Source organism: Theobroma umbraticum, unplaced genomic scaffold (assembly GCF_002168275.2).
Source record: "Theobroma umbraticum cultivar Fairchild unplaced genomic scaffold, ASM216827v3 scaffold_204.0, whole genome shotgun sequence".
Lineage (NCBI taxonomy): Eukaryota > Viridiplantae > Streptophyta > Magnoliopsida > Malvales > Malvaceae > Theobroma > Theobroma umbraticum.
In genome coordinates this window covers 2648505-2667264 of record NW_018397267.1, presented here as the reverse complement: position 1 = coordinate 2667264, position 18760 = coordinate 2648505, and the positions used below count along the sequence as shown (strand labels likewise).

The following is an 18760-nucleotide window of genomic DNA, read 5'->3' as shown; positions in this document are numbered from 1 at the left end:
GTTGAAGAACTCAACTAAGGAGTGAACAAGAGAGCACACGCTCTCTACCAGGCTCGTACAGTGTGTGACGTGACTGGTTTAGCAATTAAGGATATGGCTCGTACATGCTAATCTAGGGTCGAAATTGGAACTCGAATGGATGTTTGAGTTCTTCGATATCAATGATCCTAAAAGAATTGAGGCCACTAAATTGAACAACAAGATGATGGCAAGTGCAGATAAATTTGACAATATATAGTGGCATAATGAATTTTGATTGTTTTTTGTATAAGATGACAACAAAAATTGGAGAGAAAAAGGAAGGGAAGGAGCTGGTGAAAGTGTTCTACCTCATTGACAAGGATTGCAAAGGAAAGATTTCTGCCTTAGACATAGGTTGCAAAAGAGTCGGGTGAGAATTTTTGAGTCATGAAGAAATTGAAGAAATGATTACAAAAACGGATGAAGATGGCGATGGAGAGGTTAGCGCTGTGGAGTTCATCAACATGATGATGAACAAAACAGCAATTGGGTTTCTTGGTATTATACTACTATTAGTTGTTAGAAATGAATTTATTAACAAAAATCAAAGGAAATGATTAAGAACTTTAGGTTAGGATTTGTTTTGTTTTTGAGAATTTTCAAGTAATTTTAGTCTTAAAGTAAATAGAAATAAAATACTAAATGCCATGGTGTGTTGGGCGGGAAAATATTCTATTCAATCCCAAATTTAAGTCATGTGATTAAAAAAATTTCACGTTATATATTTTTTATTTTAAAATTCTTTAAAAAATTTCATGTTAAGTTAGTCAATGTCATGTCAGCGAAATCAATATCCATATCAGCACAACAAAGAAAAATTAACATTTTTAATTCATAAAAATAAAAAAAAATCAATTTATACAAATTATTATAAAAAAAATTTACATTTTTAATATAACATAGAGATTAATTGCATAATTTGATTAAAAAATTTACGGTATTTTTAATCACTAAAGTCCAACCCTGCAAGGATTTCTTAGTAGAATACAAAGCATTAAGTCAGTCCAATTAAAAGGTGGACAAAAAGTTTGGAAACTGCAATAGATTCCTTTTTTTATTTTCAATTGAAAAACGATAGTACTACAACAGTTTGGCATCATCTCTTCTCCAAAGAAGTCTCCAAACTATTAAAAAAAGGAAAAAAAATACTATTAGTAAATTCATAATTCCTCACAGCTGGGAAATCTGTACTCCTACATGAGAGCCCTGAACCAATTCATCTAATTGGAATAGAAGCATTCATGAAATGCAAAATTCGAGAATCGTTACTACTTGTGCATCTCAGAGAAGTTTCTTTCGTAACGGGGGTGCAGTCAGAATTTTGGCCCAGACGGGGCGGGGTTCGAAAGTAAGAAGTGAAAGGGAAATCAACTCAAGACTCTTAAGGGCAGGAGTACAAAATTTTGGGGTGTCACTGCTTTGCTAGTGATGGATGGAGTGATGTTGGGGATCTGGCCCACCTGGACTAAATCGTTTTGAGTGGTACAGGTTGTTGTTATTGTTTTCATTTGCCTGTCCAATCTTAAAAGCTTCCCTGGCACCCAATGCTCGAATCGAGCTGATCAGGTTTCGGCCCTCTGTGTATGGAGCAAGACGACGACCATCAGACAACGCAAATGAAACTAGTAAGAGCACCAGGCACAGACAAAAACTCGAGGTTGCCATTTTCTCAGCAAGGTTTCAGAAAATGTAGTGCTCGTCTTGCAGAAATTCGAGACCGGAGAATCGATATATATAGACTGCCACATTTTGTTTTTTAAATCGAAGTGGGTTAAAAAGGCCTTGAGAGCATAATGGGATTGTGTTGTTATTATTTGTTTGTTTCTCATTTCCCTATGTACTCTAACAATGCCTATTACTAATCGTATAAAACAATTACCGACCATAGAAGAACCATATAGATATAGGTGAACTAATTTTGTCAGCGAGAGAGAAACCTATGATCTGATCGAATCAAAGAGTAAAAGCACCTCCAATACGCAATCTTTTCTTTTCATTGAACTTCTTTCTTCCGGAGTGCGTATACGTCGCAACATGCGAATCATGTGTTTATGCGGTAGGAAATGGTGATAGGTGCCCTTGAATGGGAGGAGCTCTCAGCTCCATTTGAAATTCCTCATTCACCAATTGGCTTGAAAGAGTGACATTGTATTTGGCTTCTTCTAAGGCATTCCTAACCGCACTCAGTGTAATTATTTTTCCACTGTTTTAAGAAACTTCCATGCTTCTGTTGTCTGCATTAGAAATTCTTTATGGACGTCCAAAACCCTTTTCTATCAGCTTTTCAATGTCCTGTTGGGAAGAATCCACTGAGCAATGTGGTAGGCCGGTAATCTGCCGTCCCGCTCCCTCATAGATAATGAGTACTTCATATATGCTCATCTCTAGAAGATTGAAGTTAAACTTGATAGCTGGGCCTGGTTGTTGGATTGTGCAGAAAACGATAATCCTCCTTGAAACAAGTCAACTTTTCAAGTTTTCTTTTGATCTTATTTAGAAGTAGAAGCCCAATAATCCCAAATTTTATTGGGCTATTTGAAACCATATTAAGTAATTATATTGGAGAAAATATTATCTTCATAATTTGATTTTATAATTTGACGTGTAATAATAATATTTTTTTTCAACATGGCGTGTAATAATTTTTTTTAACCATATCGTATAATATATTTTTGTATATGACATGTAGCAACAATATTTTTTTTCAACATGACGAGTAATAACTTTTTTTAATCATACCATGTAATATGTTTTTGTACATGACGTGTAACAACAATATTTTTTTTCAACATGGTATATAACATCATGTGTACGACGTATAACATTATATGCACTTGGTAAAAAGAGATTTAATGCATGACATGTAATATGTTTTTATATATTACGTGTATCATCTTGGATATGACATACAACATCATATGTACTTAATAGAAAAACGTTTTATTGAGAGTAATTTTGTTTAATTTAATTAAAAATATATAAAATTATAAAAAAAAACTATTTTTGAAACCCTCTTATCTTTGAATATTATTTTTTAAAATGCCTTATTATACTGGAAACTCAAGGGAAGATGAAATCAAGCTAGCTTTATCTGAGAGATAGAAACTGTAACCAAGAGGGACGGTTTAGTTTGATTAGGATCAATCTCCAGCCAAACTAAAGTTATGAATAAAATTGGTTCGAACTTCGAACTCGGATGGATACTAGACATGCGTGCAAAGTTCTTTTGTGTTCCTAAATCCTAATTGCTATTGGACATTGGCATTCGAAATGAGGGAATACTAGCCTTTGTTTTTTTTTTTTTTTGCTTGATTTCTTTTCATCTGTCCAACTTTCTTTTCACGTTTCTGTACTGATTTCGCCGTGCCTTTGACATTTATATATTTTTAAGCATACGCTGTCATTGTGTCATGAAATTCTATCTCGAATACTTAAAAAAAATTTTAAATTTATAAAAATAAATATCTTATATCCTATCAAATTAATTTTTAAATAAGAATATAATAAAATAATATCATAATAAATTTAAACTCAATTTCAATGTTACATCAAACACTTCAAAAAGTAAAATCGATGAAGTGACTCGATCTGTGATGAAAGTATCGTAAATTCATATAAAAGAAAATATTATGGATCTCATATAAACTAAATAAATAAAAAATTTTAAATTTATAACTATAAGCATTACACATTTGATTGATATAAAGATTGATAGGTCCATTACAGACAGACCAACATCAGCTCTTATCTCCATCTCTCCTCCTCTTCCTACCAATCCTCTCTCAGCCACATTTCCTCTCCTTTCCCTCTTCTCCATTCCTTCTTCCTCATTCTGCATTTTTTTGTTTTTAGGCGAAAGTACCCTTGACAAATGACGAAATTCTTCCCTTATTCTCTTGGACAGCTTGTGAACAGCCTTGTAGCTCACTTTATATTATTGATAGATGAGGAATTTGGACTTGTTATGTTTTTTTTTTCTTTTTTTGATCAACTTGGGTTTTAAAACATGAGTGACCTAAATTTAGTACGGACCAGGACCACTGACCCTCAAATTCCAGTTCACGATCCCTTAAAAAGGGGAAATGTCCTCATTCTACACTAACTTGTTCTTTCTTCTAAGCACAGGCTGGGGGAATTAAAGGCTTCTTAAAGCTTTAAATTTTGTTTGCATAAGATCATGACTTGGACACAAATCTAACACTTTCTGTTCACTCATGGTATTTTTTTTTGTCCTACGAATTCATCATATGGTTGGACCTTTCAAGAATCTCTTGAAAATGTGTGGAATAAATTTTTATAATTTTGTTTTATAAAATTATATTTACGGATAAAAATTACTATAATTATAATTAAATTCTCAACATGTGTTTACTAATTAGTCTTATATATGTTTATCATCCATACTTGAAGCACCATCAACGTATGAATAAATAGGTTTACAGAGTGATTAAAATGGGAATTCAACACCATATATAGTGCTTAAAGTAATAGTCATAACCCGTTGATCTGCACTTCTATAAGCAGATTGGCAAAATCAATATAGACTTTGATTATCAACAGTTCTTACCTGTTGACATATTGGAAAGTACTTCGCTAAGTTGACTAGGAGAAGAACCAAAACAAAAATTAACTAAATGTTGATGACATGATAGTGGACTTGGGTCGGTTTTGATACCATTTGATAACATTAATTATGCGTCTATATGTATTTATATAAACATTATTAGTTTTCAAACATTAGTTTAAATTACTTTTAACATTATTTTGAGGAATGTGGACTGTCTAATCACAATCGTGGGACTCTGAATTGTGTCTTAAAAGTAAAGTCAAAGAGCAAAATATATAAGATTGTACTGTGCCACTCATATCTTGGATAAAATCCCCTCGTTTCAAGCGGCTAATTAGCTTACCCAACTCTTTCTGGATTAATTATTAGTTCTCATTCTCCTATACATTCCCAGCAAGCAGCTCTCTCATTAATAGAAGGTAGAGTGGATAAAACTACTACTACATAAAGGCTTCGGCATTCAGTGTTAGGATATGCTCCAAGCTCTCTCATTTCATTTGCACCTTCAAGCTAGTATCATTTGTCAGCTGATTAAGTTATTCACTATTCAAATCCTTCCTCAGGCATCTGGCCATCTATCTAGGTTGTATGAAGACAAAAGAACAACGTTTACGAGAATTGTTAAGTGAATGTTGCACCGTAAAGTCCACTCTAAGGCGTAGACCTAACAATTTTCTTGTTCTTTTGTGGTTTAATTTGTTGGAAAATTTTAAAAGTAAGCAAGATTAGTTGACTAATATTCCATGACAATCGATCGACCAATATTTAATGAAAATCGACTAATGTGAAACAAGGGTCAAAACTGAAAACTTTAGGCATGTTGAATTAATTAATATTCTACGTTAATCGACAAAAGCTAGATTTAAAAAGTTTACTTTTTAAATGAGTTAATTGATTAATTTTGAAAATTTTGTGCTCTACAAAAAGTATTTAATAATTTGATTTATTACTGCAAGACACAATCAAATAAAATTTAATTATATTTTAAAACTATTGAATTAAACTTGTTGCACACCATAAATAGTGAGAGCAAAATAAATAACAAGAAGAGTACTGATACGTTGCAGCATGCTCGAAACTAATTTTATTGATTTTTTTTACTTTCCGTACACACACACTTAACAACATAATTATTAGACAATTATTGTACCTGGAAATCATTTAAGTATCAAGTTGTATGCTGCACATGTTGGATTTATAATCTGACATGACCTAATCCTACCACAAGAGAATGAAACAATCATATCACTAGTAGTAGGTACATATATAAAAGTGAGTGGACCTGAATCGATATTGAGAAAATCTTTGGGAAACTATATTAATATATAAAGGACAGTTTTAAATTAAACAAAATTTCATTCTTCCTATCCAGAAAACTTTTGCAACTTGATATCAGAACAATCAACCAGGGGAGCAGAATTGAACCGGAAAGAGTGCTTAAAATAAGTGCACAAACCCAACATGAGCTCAGTGCTGTCATATTCAACCCCCTTTGTGCATAAGCCGTAAGCGTACATATACATATTGATGAAGGTGTACGGGTATTACCAATCCAAAGAAGTTCACATTAATCCGGGAGAATATCCCATGCTCTCAATTAAACAAATTTGTGTTAAGCATTCTATTTTTTTTTGTTTCAGAAAATGGAAATAAGAGCAGCAGAGGAGGTCAGGAGTCCTGGTTAATCCTCCTTCAAGAATGTGAGAAGGCTACAAACAGAAGAGACTGCCAGGAATGGGAGTTCTTCTAAATTTTCATTGTCATATATATCACTGCAAATTCTTAATAACTGAAGCATTAGTTATTGAAAAGGTAGAATCTGATATAGGAATTCCATTCAATCAACATTGATCAGATACGTTACAACAATTCGGCACTTATTCCATTTGACATATTTTGCTAACACAACCAGTTTCTGGTGACAAAATTTGATTTCTGTCATCAGAGAATACTAGCTACTTTGTGCCGTGAACGATATCCAGCTCTATGGAATATCTCTACTACTGATAATTAGCTTATCAGTGATGTTTCGGATCTGGTCCTCCAGGACTCAGACGTTTCGACGCATACAGGTTCTTCGTGTATTCATCAATGAGGGGTATGCTAAACTGATGCACTTTCCCTGAACTAGTAGTAATGGACAATGCTCCAACAGAACTAGTTGTGTTCTTTCCCTCGACGTATAGATTGACAACACGGCTTTCAGACGTTGGTGCTGCGTGCAATATAATCAGTATCAAGCATGCACAAAAACGCAAGCTAGCCATATGTGGTCTTTGTCTTGTACAGGTCCAAGCTTGGAAGAGGTGGTGTATATATAGGCTAGAGAAGCCATTCAAATTGGTTAAAAGGACCTCCAAATTAAAAACATGATAGTGGTTTTCATGAAATCCATGATGCCTGATTCATACTCGCAGATTGCTGCAAATATGTGTGGTGCATATAAATCTTCAGCATGGGCGTGTACGTTTCAATTTGTCTTTGATTACCCTGTGGACGAATCTCTCTAGGTTTTTAGGCTAGGTAGCTTTCTCCAACTTTGCTTCCTCCTTATCCAATTGCAAATATTTAAGAGTCATGAGCTTCACGTCTGAGTAACTTTGGGACCGATCCACTACTTCAAAGTGGTGTGCCGACAAAATTATATTGGCCTTGCTCGCCTCTTAAGTGCACTAACCATGCTCATAATTCATAGGCCAAGAAAATCATAGTAAAACTAAGTCAACTCATGTCGGTCAAGTTTGTTCCATTTTACATGGATCTTATTCTGAGATTCCATAGTATTGCTTTGATCAAATTACATCGTGACACTATGTATAGATTCACTCTATATGTTCTCAATGATAGGAAAGAGTGAAAGCTCTAACGACCATGAAAATATGCTTGTACGTTCCTTCTTTTCATTTCTGTCCTTCACATGGGCTAAACCATAGGCTTCCCACCAATAAATTAGCATTAATTGGAGTCTATTTTCTGATTGTGGGAACAATTGATAGGAAAGAAGCAGAGTAGTAGTATTTTTAGGCTTCTGAAGCCAACTTCATTGATTTGTATCAGATCCCAAACTTTCTATTCATCCAACTGTTTGAGCCATCGATACTTTAGATGTTCAGACATAAGACAAATGTGAGTAATGCATAATTCAGGTTTACAAACACCCACATTTCAGCTTTCCTTGGTGCATAAATATATTTTCCAGACCAAAAATATAATGTAAGCATTCTGACTCTCCAGGAAATCTAATGAGAGGGGCAGAGGAAGTTCACCGTCCAAGTCAAGTATTCTCTCTAGAGAGTGAAAAGTCCACTAAACAGAAGAGATCGGCCAAGAGTATTCTTCAGAAGATAATACACAAAATGCAAACTAAAGATAATACACAAAATGTATTCAAATAACATGGATCAGATGCATTGCATTATTTGACAGTTGAAAATTTTGTTATTGCATCCAACATACTTTGTGAGGACAACCATTTCTGATGACAATTTTATTTCATCCATCAGAAGATACTATGGCTGCTTTGTGCCATGATGCCGATAACTAGATCTAGCTCTGACGAAAATTCAGTTATGTTTCGGATCAGGACCTCCTGGACTTGTACGTTTTGACTCGTCGGGGTTTTCGTTGTTGTCCTCATCTCTGACCTCTAGCTTAACCTGATACACCGTCCCTGAACTAGTAGCGAGGGACAACATTCGAAAAGACCTGGTAGGACTTCTTCCCTCAATGTTTGGATTAAGAAGGCGACACTCAAACCTTGAAACTAAGTACAATATCAGTAGCAGCAATGCAAGAAATCGCCAACTACCCATTTTCTTTGTAGGGGTTTCTGAAATGCAGTCTTATTTTACGGGGTTCAAGCTTGAATTTGCAGTATTTGTAGGCCACGGAAACGTTGCTTTCCATTGTACCAATCAAAGATAGTGAAAAGACCTTAAAAAAAAAGCATGAAATGATTATCATAAAAAGCAATTGACCCGTGATTCATACTCGCGGATTGATGAATAAAATGCCTATGATACATGTAATTTTCAGCAATGGAGGACTCTGATTACTGTTAAACTAGACTTTCTTTTGGGCATTTAAGAAAGCTTACTAGCCCTCCTCAAATTCAACTTTTCCTCATTATCCACTTGAGGATGGAAGAGTCGCGACTTCTCGAATTCTTGTAAAGACTAAAGGAGAGTTGAACATAATGAAAAGAGCAAACTCTCGTTAATCATTTTCTGTCTTCATTAGAACTCCCATCTTATGTCACCTAAGGTTTCTTTATTACATCCTTGGACCACATGTCGAATCCACTATAGATCAAAGTGGTGTGCTGACAACACCATCTTTGCTTTGTTTGAATTTCTCGAGTGCTTCTTCTTCATGCTGTTGCCATGAGAATTGAAGATTCGTCAACTCAAACGTTGAAAATCATAGTGAAACCAACAGTCAGCTGATGTAGGCCAAGTTTGTTCCACTTCCAATGAATCTTATTCGGGAATCAAATTTAAAATTAAGTGTAGATTCACTCCTTTTTTCTCAAAGATACGAAATCGCGAGCTGTGTGATAACCATAGGAAAAGATGCTAAATTAAAACCAGCGAATTGTTTCATACTTTTGTTTTGTTTTTTCCTTTTATTTTTTTCTGTCATTCCTATTTCGCTAAAATAATGGCACCACAAAGAATATCTATTGATTGAGCCTAATTTCAAACCAAACCCATAGTCCAAACCCACCCATAGACTCAAAATTTGATACTAATTACAGTATTAATAACAATTTAAAATTTATTGGAGTTAAATTCAAAAAAAAATGAATGGATAATTAATTTTTTATTAATTCAGGGTGGGCTAAATTTGGGTTTGAAAATCATAATTCAAGCCCAGCCCAAAACAAGCGGAGCTTACGGGCTTGGATATACCCAACCCATGAACGTGGAAGACACAGTAGCATTAATTGCGGCTACAAACAATAAATAAATCTGGCAGAAGCAGAGAGTGACAGTTCAATTTGTTTGGCTTAACGCAGCTGCTGCAACTTGGAATCCTATGAGGAACAATCAAGAGAAGATTGCTTGGCAAAGACTTATTCAAAAGCATGCACTAAAGAAAGGATCAAAACTTGGTGTGTGACTGAAATTGTATATTTTCTTTGTAGCAATGCAGAGGAGACCGGAGATCATCTGTTTTTCTCTTGTTCCTTCAGCGAGCAGGTATAGGGGAAGCTAATTCAACTATGTGACTTGCCCAAGAGCACTGGTGATTGGCATACTGACTTTGCTTGGGCACAATACAGATTAAAGGAGAGAAGGCACTCATTTCAGCCTTTCTAAGGCTTCTTTGGAGTACTCTCATTTTCAAAATTTGGATGGAGCGTAATGATAGGCTATATAGGAGAAGGTAGAGAACATCAGATGAGATTACCAACAGCATCAGGGAGGCTGTTAACCTAAGACCGGCTAGCAGCACCACAATTGCCAGTGATCCAGTTAACAGAAAACTTTAGACAGCTTGGGGACTAAGTAAAAACATTTACTCTGTAATTGCTTACTTTGCTGATGTTACAATTCTTCTTAATATGCTATAAGGATAGCTGTTGAATTTGTAACAGGTTCTCTCACTTGGTTTTATTGGGTAATAAAAAATCAATTATCAAAGAAGAAGAAAATGATATTTCATTTTAACGCGATTGATTTAATTACTCAGCAGATTGGAAAACATGAAAGAGCAGAAAATTCAATAATTTTATTATCTAATAAAAGGGTCATATTTTTATTTTGAGACATATCATAACATGAAATCTGTGTTTAAATGTTTAATTTAAAGTGCAAAAACACCAATAAAAGAAAGAATAAAAATGGAACCTCAATCAAGCAGATTGAGTAGTTGGCAAATGAATCGCCCTAGTGCATTGTGGGTTGGATGTAGGAACTATCTGAAATTTTTACTTTTATACGCCAAACGAGTCTTATTGCAAATCGATTCGAGCCCATCTTCAGCTCTCCTCTTTCTGCATTTGGGTTGGTAAACCAAAGCTTGGGAAGAAACGAGATTCGTTGCATTCGATTGAGCCAGAGTAGAATAGATTTCTGGAAGAATGAGATTGGTAATGTCTTCAAGGGGCTTCCTTTTTCTTCCTTTTTGATTGATAGGGGATGAAGATTTTTTGAGAACTGATGGGAGCTGTTTTGAAGAGAAAGGAGGGATGTTCTCCTTCTTGTCATTTTCACAAAGGGAGAGAACAGCCATTTGGTTTAGAGTGAGAGAGAGGGAAGAGGAGGAGGAGGAAAGAAAGGATGGGAGGCAGTGGTGAAATGGTGGAGGGGAAGAAGGGATGTAAGTAGTGGTGGGTTTTGGAGGGTAGGAAGTGAAAGATTTCAATTCAAGTTGTTTTCGGATGTCCACAATTTTATTTTTTTTTAGTTTTGGTTTCATGGAGGGAACTTTGGAGGGGAGAAAAGATTGGCTCAGTTTGGTGTGATTTGGGATTAATTTTTTAATTTTCTGTCTATGGAGGGAGGCTGGAGGCGGAAACATTTTTTGTTCTTCTTTTTGACGTTTGAATGAATCGTCGAGGTTAAAGTTGCCCGGATCTCAGAAAAGGCGCGCAGTTTTTTTTTTTCCTGTATAAATTGGGGCAGGAGGAGGGAGAGCTAAAATTTTACTTTTACGACTCTGCTGGACTGGACCGGACCCTATTATTCCAATTCCTTGGGCTATCATTTGAAATTCAAGCCCCTGGCTTTTTGGACTTCTGCAGTGTTTTAGGCCTGTGGGGTCTTGATGTCTACTAATGAATTTTGAATTGAAAAAGAATTTCAAATGTAATTTTAAGCATACAAAACAGTAGAATTAACTGCAAAACAATAAAAATCTATTTTAGGAAATTTTTTAAATTTTTACTAATAATTCTTAAATCCAGGTCCCACCTTTTTTTTTTCCCGGATCAGATTGCAGCTCTAGCGCTGAGTTCCCAAGGAGAACCATTATATGAAGTTCAAGAAAGAATAGCAACACTAGTACGTGATTAAGAGAGCAAACATACTTAGGGTTCTACCTTAAATATACAACAATCAATCAAAATGATGAGACATTGTAAATCATATTCAACCATCCAGAGGATATAAGGACGTCTCTAAGTACCAACAGTATATTGAACCATAAAAGACTTGGTTCAAGTACTAGTTTCAATGAGTCATGGGATTAAGCAGAACTAAGCAATTAGATAAATGCAGGTGGAAAGCTGGAAACGACAATCGTATTCAATCAACATAAATTGTAAAGTTTCTACCCATGCTGATTAACTCAAAGAACAGCCACCCGTTCCTGAGATTCGCATGGGACAAGACCTTATCAACTAAGAGGGGGAAGAAGTTTGCAATGCATTTGTTTGTGTGTGTGTGTGTGTGTGTGTGAGAGAGAGAGAGAGAGAGAGAGAGAGAGGGAAACCTTATATTACATGTAACCGCCGTTCTTGCCTTTTGATCATGTTGGCATGTCCTTGCATATCAACAGCTCAGCAAATTTCTGAACCATATTAATGTTTTTGATCGTGAAGGAATGTGCAACTTTATTTTATAGCAACGCAAGTTATCAGAGAAAATCTTATGATAGCAAATACAAATGGAAAGGATATCTTCTCTTCAAAGATGGGATGGTTAAGCATCAGTAAACTGTTGTTGTTCACAATAGCTCTAACAAATAGTTCTTTGGCTTCCTCATGTTTCTTTTTCAGCATGTTGCATATCTGCAAATGAAAACAGAACATTTATCGAATATCCAATATCCTCTGGCGAAAAGTGGTTTTCCATATCTTAAATAGATTATAAATTAATTTAAATTCACTCAAACTGCATAAATACTACTGATTGATTCTTGAAGTGAAAAGAGATCAGCGACATAAACTGAACTTAAAAGCATAGTACTTTCTTAGATGTTTTTTTTTGCTCAATAGTACTTTCTTAGGTGTGTGTTACTTACATCTTCAAGCGCCTTTCCATAAGCTTCAGCCTTTTCCACATTCCCATCATTTTCCAGTTCTGTCATATTTACCCCCTGAGGAACTTCGAATCCAGAGGTCAGATGGTCACAGGGAATATCCTTGGTCGAAACCTCCATGTGATTTTTATGATTTTGAACCTAGCATAAACGTATGAAGTGACTAAAGTCAGAGTTTACCAAATATTTGAACCATGTATGAGTTTGGTTGATAAGATACCTCCACATCAGCAACTCTTTCAGAAGTTTCTTTGATATTTCTGCAGTTTTTATTAACATGTTATTCTAGTGAAGCTGCCTGTAAATTTGGTTACCATGTGTGTAGAGTTCGAAAGTAAATAAGACCTGCTTTCACTCGGAGATGGCAAAAGCCTTTTGAGGCGTTTCATCGACGTTAAGTCTCCATGTGATTCCTATGGAATAGCTTTGAACAAATATTAGTGGCACTTCATATAAATGTCAAGAACACAGACTCTGCATCTTCTTGAAAACAATACTTTTTGCAATAACGGTGTATTTGCATTTTTTAATGAAAAAGATAACTGCACTTGGAAAGCAGCAACTCATATCCAGAAAAGAAAAGAGGACCTGATATGTTTTCCGCTTCAAGGATGGGAGCTTTGGTGTTTCTTTCTCAGCATTTCCAGCAGGAAGGACAACCTTAGATTTATTTCTTGGTGTATCCACGTTTTTCTCCAAGTTTCTCAATGAATTTGTTTGTCTCTGACAATTTAGTTGATCTTTCTTTGTTTCTAGAGTCCTACATCAAGGAAGGGACAGGCTTTATTACAAATTTTAACAGAACAATCCCTCATTTAAAGACCTTAAAGAACATTGAGGTGATACATCAGCATCATACCTTGTACTTTTGAAGCTTGAGAGAGCAGGTACTTTCTTGGCTATTTTAGGTGCTTCAGAAAGAAGTTTCGGGCTCTGAATGGATTCTATTTTTGCAACCTGAGGTTTGAGATTCACAGATTTCTGGAGACCAGATTCAGTCGTCTTCTCAGCGTAGTTAAAAGAATTAGCTTGCAAACTGCAAGGAGTCCACACAAGCTTGCAAAACTTATTCAACAATTTGCTAAAGGTTTCAAAGGAAATACATGGAAATTTAAGTAATGAAAAGATGATAGCTACTAAGTAATACATTAAGTTTTAACATGTCAAATAGAAGATGAAGATTAAAATACAAAAAATTCACAATTATGCAAAAAAAGAAAAAGAATCACAAAGATAAAGCAAGAATCAGCAAAAATGCATAGAACTTGTAAGAAATGGAGCAACATATATAGAAGAAAATGTTTCCAAAAGAGGAAAAAATCAATAACTAATTAGTTATTATTAAGAGAGTACTTTTAATATTAAAATTTATAAATTAAAGCGCATCTGAGAACTTTTAGTAGTCAAAATTATAAAGAGAGTTGTCCAAGATAATTTATGGATAAATGGAACTAATGGCCTAGTGACGAAGATTTTTTACCTTGTGAGAACATGTTGACCTTTCACGTACAGACTAATGAAACTTTGACCTAGAACCAGAGTTACATGACAGGTTCGATTCTTAATTTGCTTATTCTAAAAATTGCATGAAAGAATCATGTTTCTGGAGTAAGATTGACAGAAATATATAAATATAAGCTCAAATATGGAAGCGATACCTAGCATTCTTTTCACTTCTTAAAAGGACAGTCACTCCTTTTGTTGCAGCTTTATCTTGCACACTTGATTTACAGACTAATTTGCTCCCACCATTTTGTACAACGTCAGCATTGACACCATCCCTATTGAATATTGCATAGATAATATCATATAATAAGTGAAAATGATACATATTAATTGTTTCTAAAGTTAAAAGTTCTAACCACATCTCCAAAGGGACGACCAAATTTCAAACACTGTTACAAAAAATTACTAAGGTTGTTGCCTCACCCGATGTCACTAGAACTTCCAACATTGTTTTCAGTTTGCAGCAAAACAGGCCTCCCTTCGGTCAATTCTTGGGAACTTAATTCTGAATAACCAACCAGTTTTCTTCCATTTTGTTCTTCGCTACCGTTAAAATCTTCCCTGTCAAAGATGAAAAGACTCTATCTATCTTGCAACAACACTAATTACAGTTGTTAGAGAAAGTATCGCACACCTTTTCTCTTTCGCGGGAAATGAGTACATGTCACCAATCTTTTTGCTGCTAAATGAGGAAACCTCTTTTCCTGTTGGTGATGGCTGATGCAATTGAAATTTGGTTTCCTCTGATCTTCTGAAAAATCTAGAGCGAATAGCCCCACCTTCTTTGTCTTTTCTTGCTGTCGCTTCACTGGCTGTTGGTTCACTGCATCTAGTTCATCAAAGTTAGCATAAATATTAAAATCGGGTATAATTCTTAGAATCAAAGCTAATAGTAACATGTTAGCATAAAACAGCAAGCGCTTTCTTGATCAGTGTAGTATAAGCAGTTGCAGTGGCAGATGGAGTTATATTTCTTTCTTCTCTTCAATCCTTTAACCAATAATCTCATAGTCAACTATTTCTCTGATTGACATAGTTCATCTCGAAAATCACTGATATGGAACATTTCAATTAATTAAACAAGGATGGCACGTTGCCAAAATACTGGTAGACTATCTGACCTGCCCGATGAAACTAAAGGAAGTTCGGGAGTGGGATTCTGGGTATCCTTCATGCCTCCAGTGTTGTCTAATATTTCTGTTGATAAGCTTGCAGTGGAAATATCTTTCAGAAGTATATCACCCTGCATTGATTGGCTGTCAACTATTTCTGCTGGGATATTGCCACTTGCCCCTTTTTTGTCATCTCTATCACTCTCTGATAGCGGAAATGTGTTCTTCTGGTGCAATTTTTGGTGTTTAGACCCCTCATTGGTTATCACTGTGTCATTAGCATTTTGATCTGCAGCCGAACTGGCATTTATTATTCTTCCCTGAGAACAAACTTCTGCATGCATGTTGGAAACAGGTTCTTGGTTTGAATTGTTCCCACTGAGGGAATCCATGGGTGAACTCTGTAAGGATTGCTGATCGTAGAGTTCCAAGGAAACTGCACTGTCTGACAAGGTACTTGATTTATATGTTTCTTTGGCATTCGTATCCACTGTTTTCTCTGGAGAAATTCTTGTTCCTTCTGCTGCAACCATATTTCCAGGTGCAAGCCCCTCTATAGAAACTGCTTTTGAAGGACAAGGGTCATCTATGGAATTGCAAGCCTCTGCCCCACCTTTGGGTGTCTCAGCCTTTAAATTGGGCGCATCCTTTGATACTGGAAGTTTTGCAGTAATACAATCATCCTCAAGTGCCTGGTCAATATTAGAAACTTCACTACTCTCCAAAGCAACTGCTTTGCTGTCCTGGCTTTTCTTACGAGTCTTCTCTCCTTTTGTTAGGCTTGAATCAAAATCAAAACCATCCAACCTGCAGCCAATAAGATATGCAGTCTAAGAAAATAAAAGATTCGAATGCGAAGTTGACTTGCATGGCTGGTAAAGGATTTTACAGCAAAAGCTAAAACAATTTGATGATTCAAACATAAAAGATAATCCACTCACTCATTAAAATCAAAAGAGAAGGTAAAGTGATTTTTTTTCTCTTGTTGCTTTTCACTTGTAGTTTCCTCTTTAGATTTTTCCTTAGCGTTTGCATTTTCTTTTGAGGGTGATGAGAAGTCAAGATCGGGCATGTCCATTTTGAATGATGATAACTTGTCAAAATCACCATCCAGATTAAAATCCATGTCCCTGATAAAGAAAAATTTTCTTTGTTAAGTGTTTAATTAGCAGTGGATGGTTCATACATACCTCAGTTATTTATTCTACTCCGAGAAACACTGCACAAAGCACAGTGACGACATCTATACTGAAGAAGGCATGGTGTGAACAATATACCCAACACAGACAAGGTGAAGTCATAAGAAAAAAGAAAGGCAATATAATAGTACACGATTTCAACGCATGATATGCAGAATAGACTAACGGAGAGAGATCAAAGCAGCTAGGTGCTGAGTGATATAATGAGACCCTCATTTTACACTAATAAACGAAAAGGTCCAAGAATTTGCAGCACTTACAGCTTGTCAAAGTTGAATGCCTTTTTCTTTCCCTTTGAGATTGTCTCAAAACTAAAATCCATAGCATCATCTTGTGTCACCGACATAGATTTCCAGGAGCTAAGGAAATCCTTTCCAATTTCCTTATCTGTTTTAAGTAGAATGTAGGATCTCAGCACATAATTCATTTCAATTTAAACAGCTGACACTAGAAATTGCATCTTCTTTAGACTTTCGAATTGATTGACAAATCATTTCTAGTCTTGGTAACACCTATGGAATTCCAGAGTAATCAATCACAAAAATTTAAGGGTCAGTGAACCCCAAAATGAAATTACAGGATGCTGATATTGTTTTTAACAGTGTCTTCATTAAGGAATCGCTGTAATTAGCCATAGCTGCTCATGATTCTCCACTATAGAACCACAAGCTTTTCTAACTAGAACTTTCTAGCACAATCACTAATATCAAAACATTGCCAATTAGTTAGAAATGGAATGTAAAATTAAAAGATAACCCTGCACCGTAATGTTTTCCTGCTTCTATTATCTCCAGGACAAGGATAGTGAAAATTCATTAAATAGAATTTCTTTATGCATGCTATGCAGCCACAGGAATACCTAGCAAGGATCCTTTCTCCTTTGATTTTGAACCAACGGCTGAAGAAGTTTCCTTCTGTGGCTCTGCCATCTGCAAGCAACATAAATAAAACTTATTCTCAACTGAAGCCATCCAAAAGACTGTCAAAATGAATTGTTATAGGGAAGAAAGAAAACAGAATGGTCCTGCAGCAACGTATTGAAGATTCAAGGACCCAAACGATGGTGTGAAGTGTCAACATAATGAGAAAAGAAGTGACAAGTGAACAAGTTTCTCCAGATGCCTGTGGGGAGTAATATTTCAGTTGCTGTACAGGTAAGTATTGTACCAATAAGATAAAAACATTTAGAAGCATGAACCAAATCTACCAAATTTGAATCATGTGATGTTGCTCATCTGATTACTATTCAACTAATCTAGATGGTGATATGTAGAATGTAGTGGTTATGGAGTAATGGACTACCATGAGCCGCCTTTGCTCATTCATATCAGATAGAGTATTTCATAATTCATAATAAAGAAGGTATATAAAACTTCAACATGCGCCCTTTCAAAATCAAATTGAATATGAAATCCATCATCAACAAGATCCAATGAATGTCATCAAGGAAATGTGTATCGAACATATGTATCTCTTCCATACATGTAACCAGTAAAACATCAAGGATCAAACTCAAAAACAAGACGATTATCAGCTCAAGATAACTAATATGATCACCAATAATTTCTAGGTCAAATTAGTACCATTGAAATCCACGCAAGGAGTGATACATAAAAACTGAAAGTACATTCACTGAAAAGCAAATACAGAGAAAATGAACACCAAATAAATCGTGTGGTCATTACAGAGAGATAAAGATAAAATCAAACTGATCCAATGGCTGAAAACAGTTTCAAATTCAAAAACAGGAAGTTAATTCACCAAAAAAAAATTAATTACCAAAAACGATCGGATATACAAAACAAAAAATTCCGAAGTCAATTCATATTGATTTTTAGATACAATTGAAAATGCGCAATATATCAATTTAATAAGTTAAAATCCTAGATGTTTCAATAAAGGTTAAAAGAAAAAAACAGAGCTGAAGTAGATATATATTACTCGATATCTTAGATTTTATATAGTTTAGGACTTGCATAAGAGGAAGAGAAATAGAGGAGACTTGCCTGGTTAAGCTTGGTGAGAGAAATGAGAAACGAGGCTGTTTGGCTGGAAAGAAAACTGGCGAACGAAATCTTTCAGGAGGAGAAGAAAATGTTAGTTTTTGGAGAACGGAATTTCTATTCAAACGTGCTTAGTATTTATAGATCTGACAATTGAAAGAAGCGGGAGCAACTGCGAGCGATTTAAGTTACCGCTTCGTCTGATTAGCAAGTGCCTAATTACGTGGGCTAAAGCCCGTTTCCTAAATTAAGTTGGACCGTTTGTACATATTTTCATTTGGATCAGCGTTCCTGGCCCATTTTCATTGATAGTGTAGGGCCAGCAATAGGGGAATCTCAGCACAGAAATTATAGAGTAGGTGAGGA

At 35.4% G+C, this 18760-nt stretch overlaps 2 protein-coding genes across 6 annotated transcripts; both read right to left on the bottom strand.

Moving 5' to 3' along the window:
• Positions 1-7775: 7775 nt before the first annotated feature.
• LOC110424703 (uncharacterized protein At4g18490) lies at positions 7776-18534 on the bottom strand. 5 transcript variants are annotated; one of them, XM_021439347.2, is made up of 16 exons: positions 18398-18534; positions 17251-17320; positions 16652-16778; positions 16134-16322; positions 15202-15999; positions 14715-14909; positions 14504-14641; positions 14233-14355; positions 13434-13610; positions 13163-13334; positions 12920-12987; positions 12795-12834; positions 12557-12715; positions 12213-12323; positions 12026-12118; positions 7776-8521 (listed from the first exon to the last, which is right to left on the bottom strand). In XM_021439347.2, exons 2-15 carry the CDS (start codon positions 17318-17320, stop codon positions 12062-12064), a joined length of 2424 nt encoding a protein of 807 aa, XP_021295022.1. In that variant the 5' UTR covers positions 18398-18534; the 3' UTR covers positions 7776-8521; positions 12026-12061. The 5 variants fall into 5 exon arrangements, with proteins under 5 accessions (XP_021295022.1, XP_021295021.1, XP_021295019.1 ...); XM_021439346.2 differs by lacking the exon at positions 7776-8521 and having other exon boundaries at positions 11716-12118; XM_021439344.2 differs by lacking the exons at positions 7776-8521; positions 12026-12118 and having other exon boundaries at positions 12140-12323.
• On the bottom strand, positions 9851-11077 carry LOC149526685 (uncharacterized). Its single transcript, XM_089784969.1, is given in 3 exon segments — positions 9851-10828; positions 10875-10951; positions 10954-11077. Coding segments are annotated over 3 exon segments (456 nt in total). The 5' UTR covers positions 11012-11077; the 3' UTR covers positions 9851-10507.
• Positions 18535-18760: the final 226 nt, after the last annotated feature.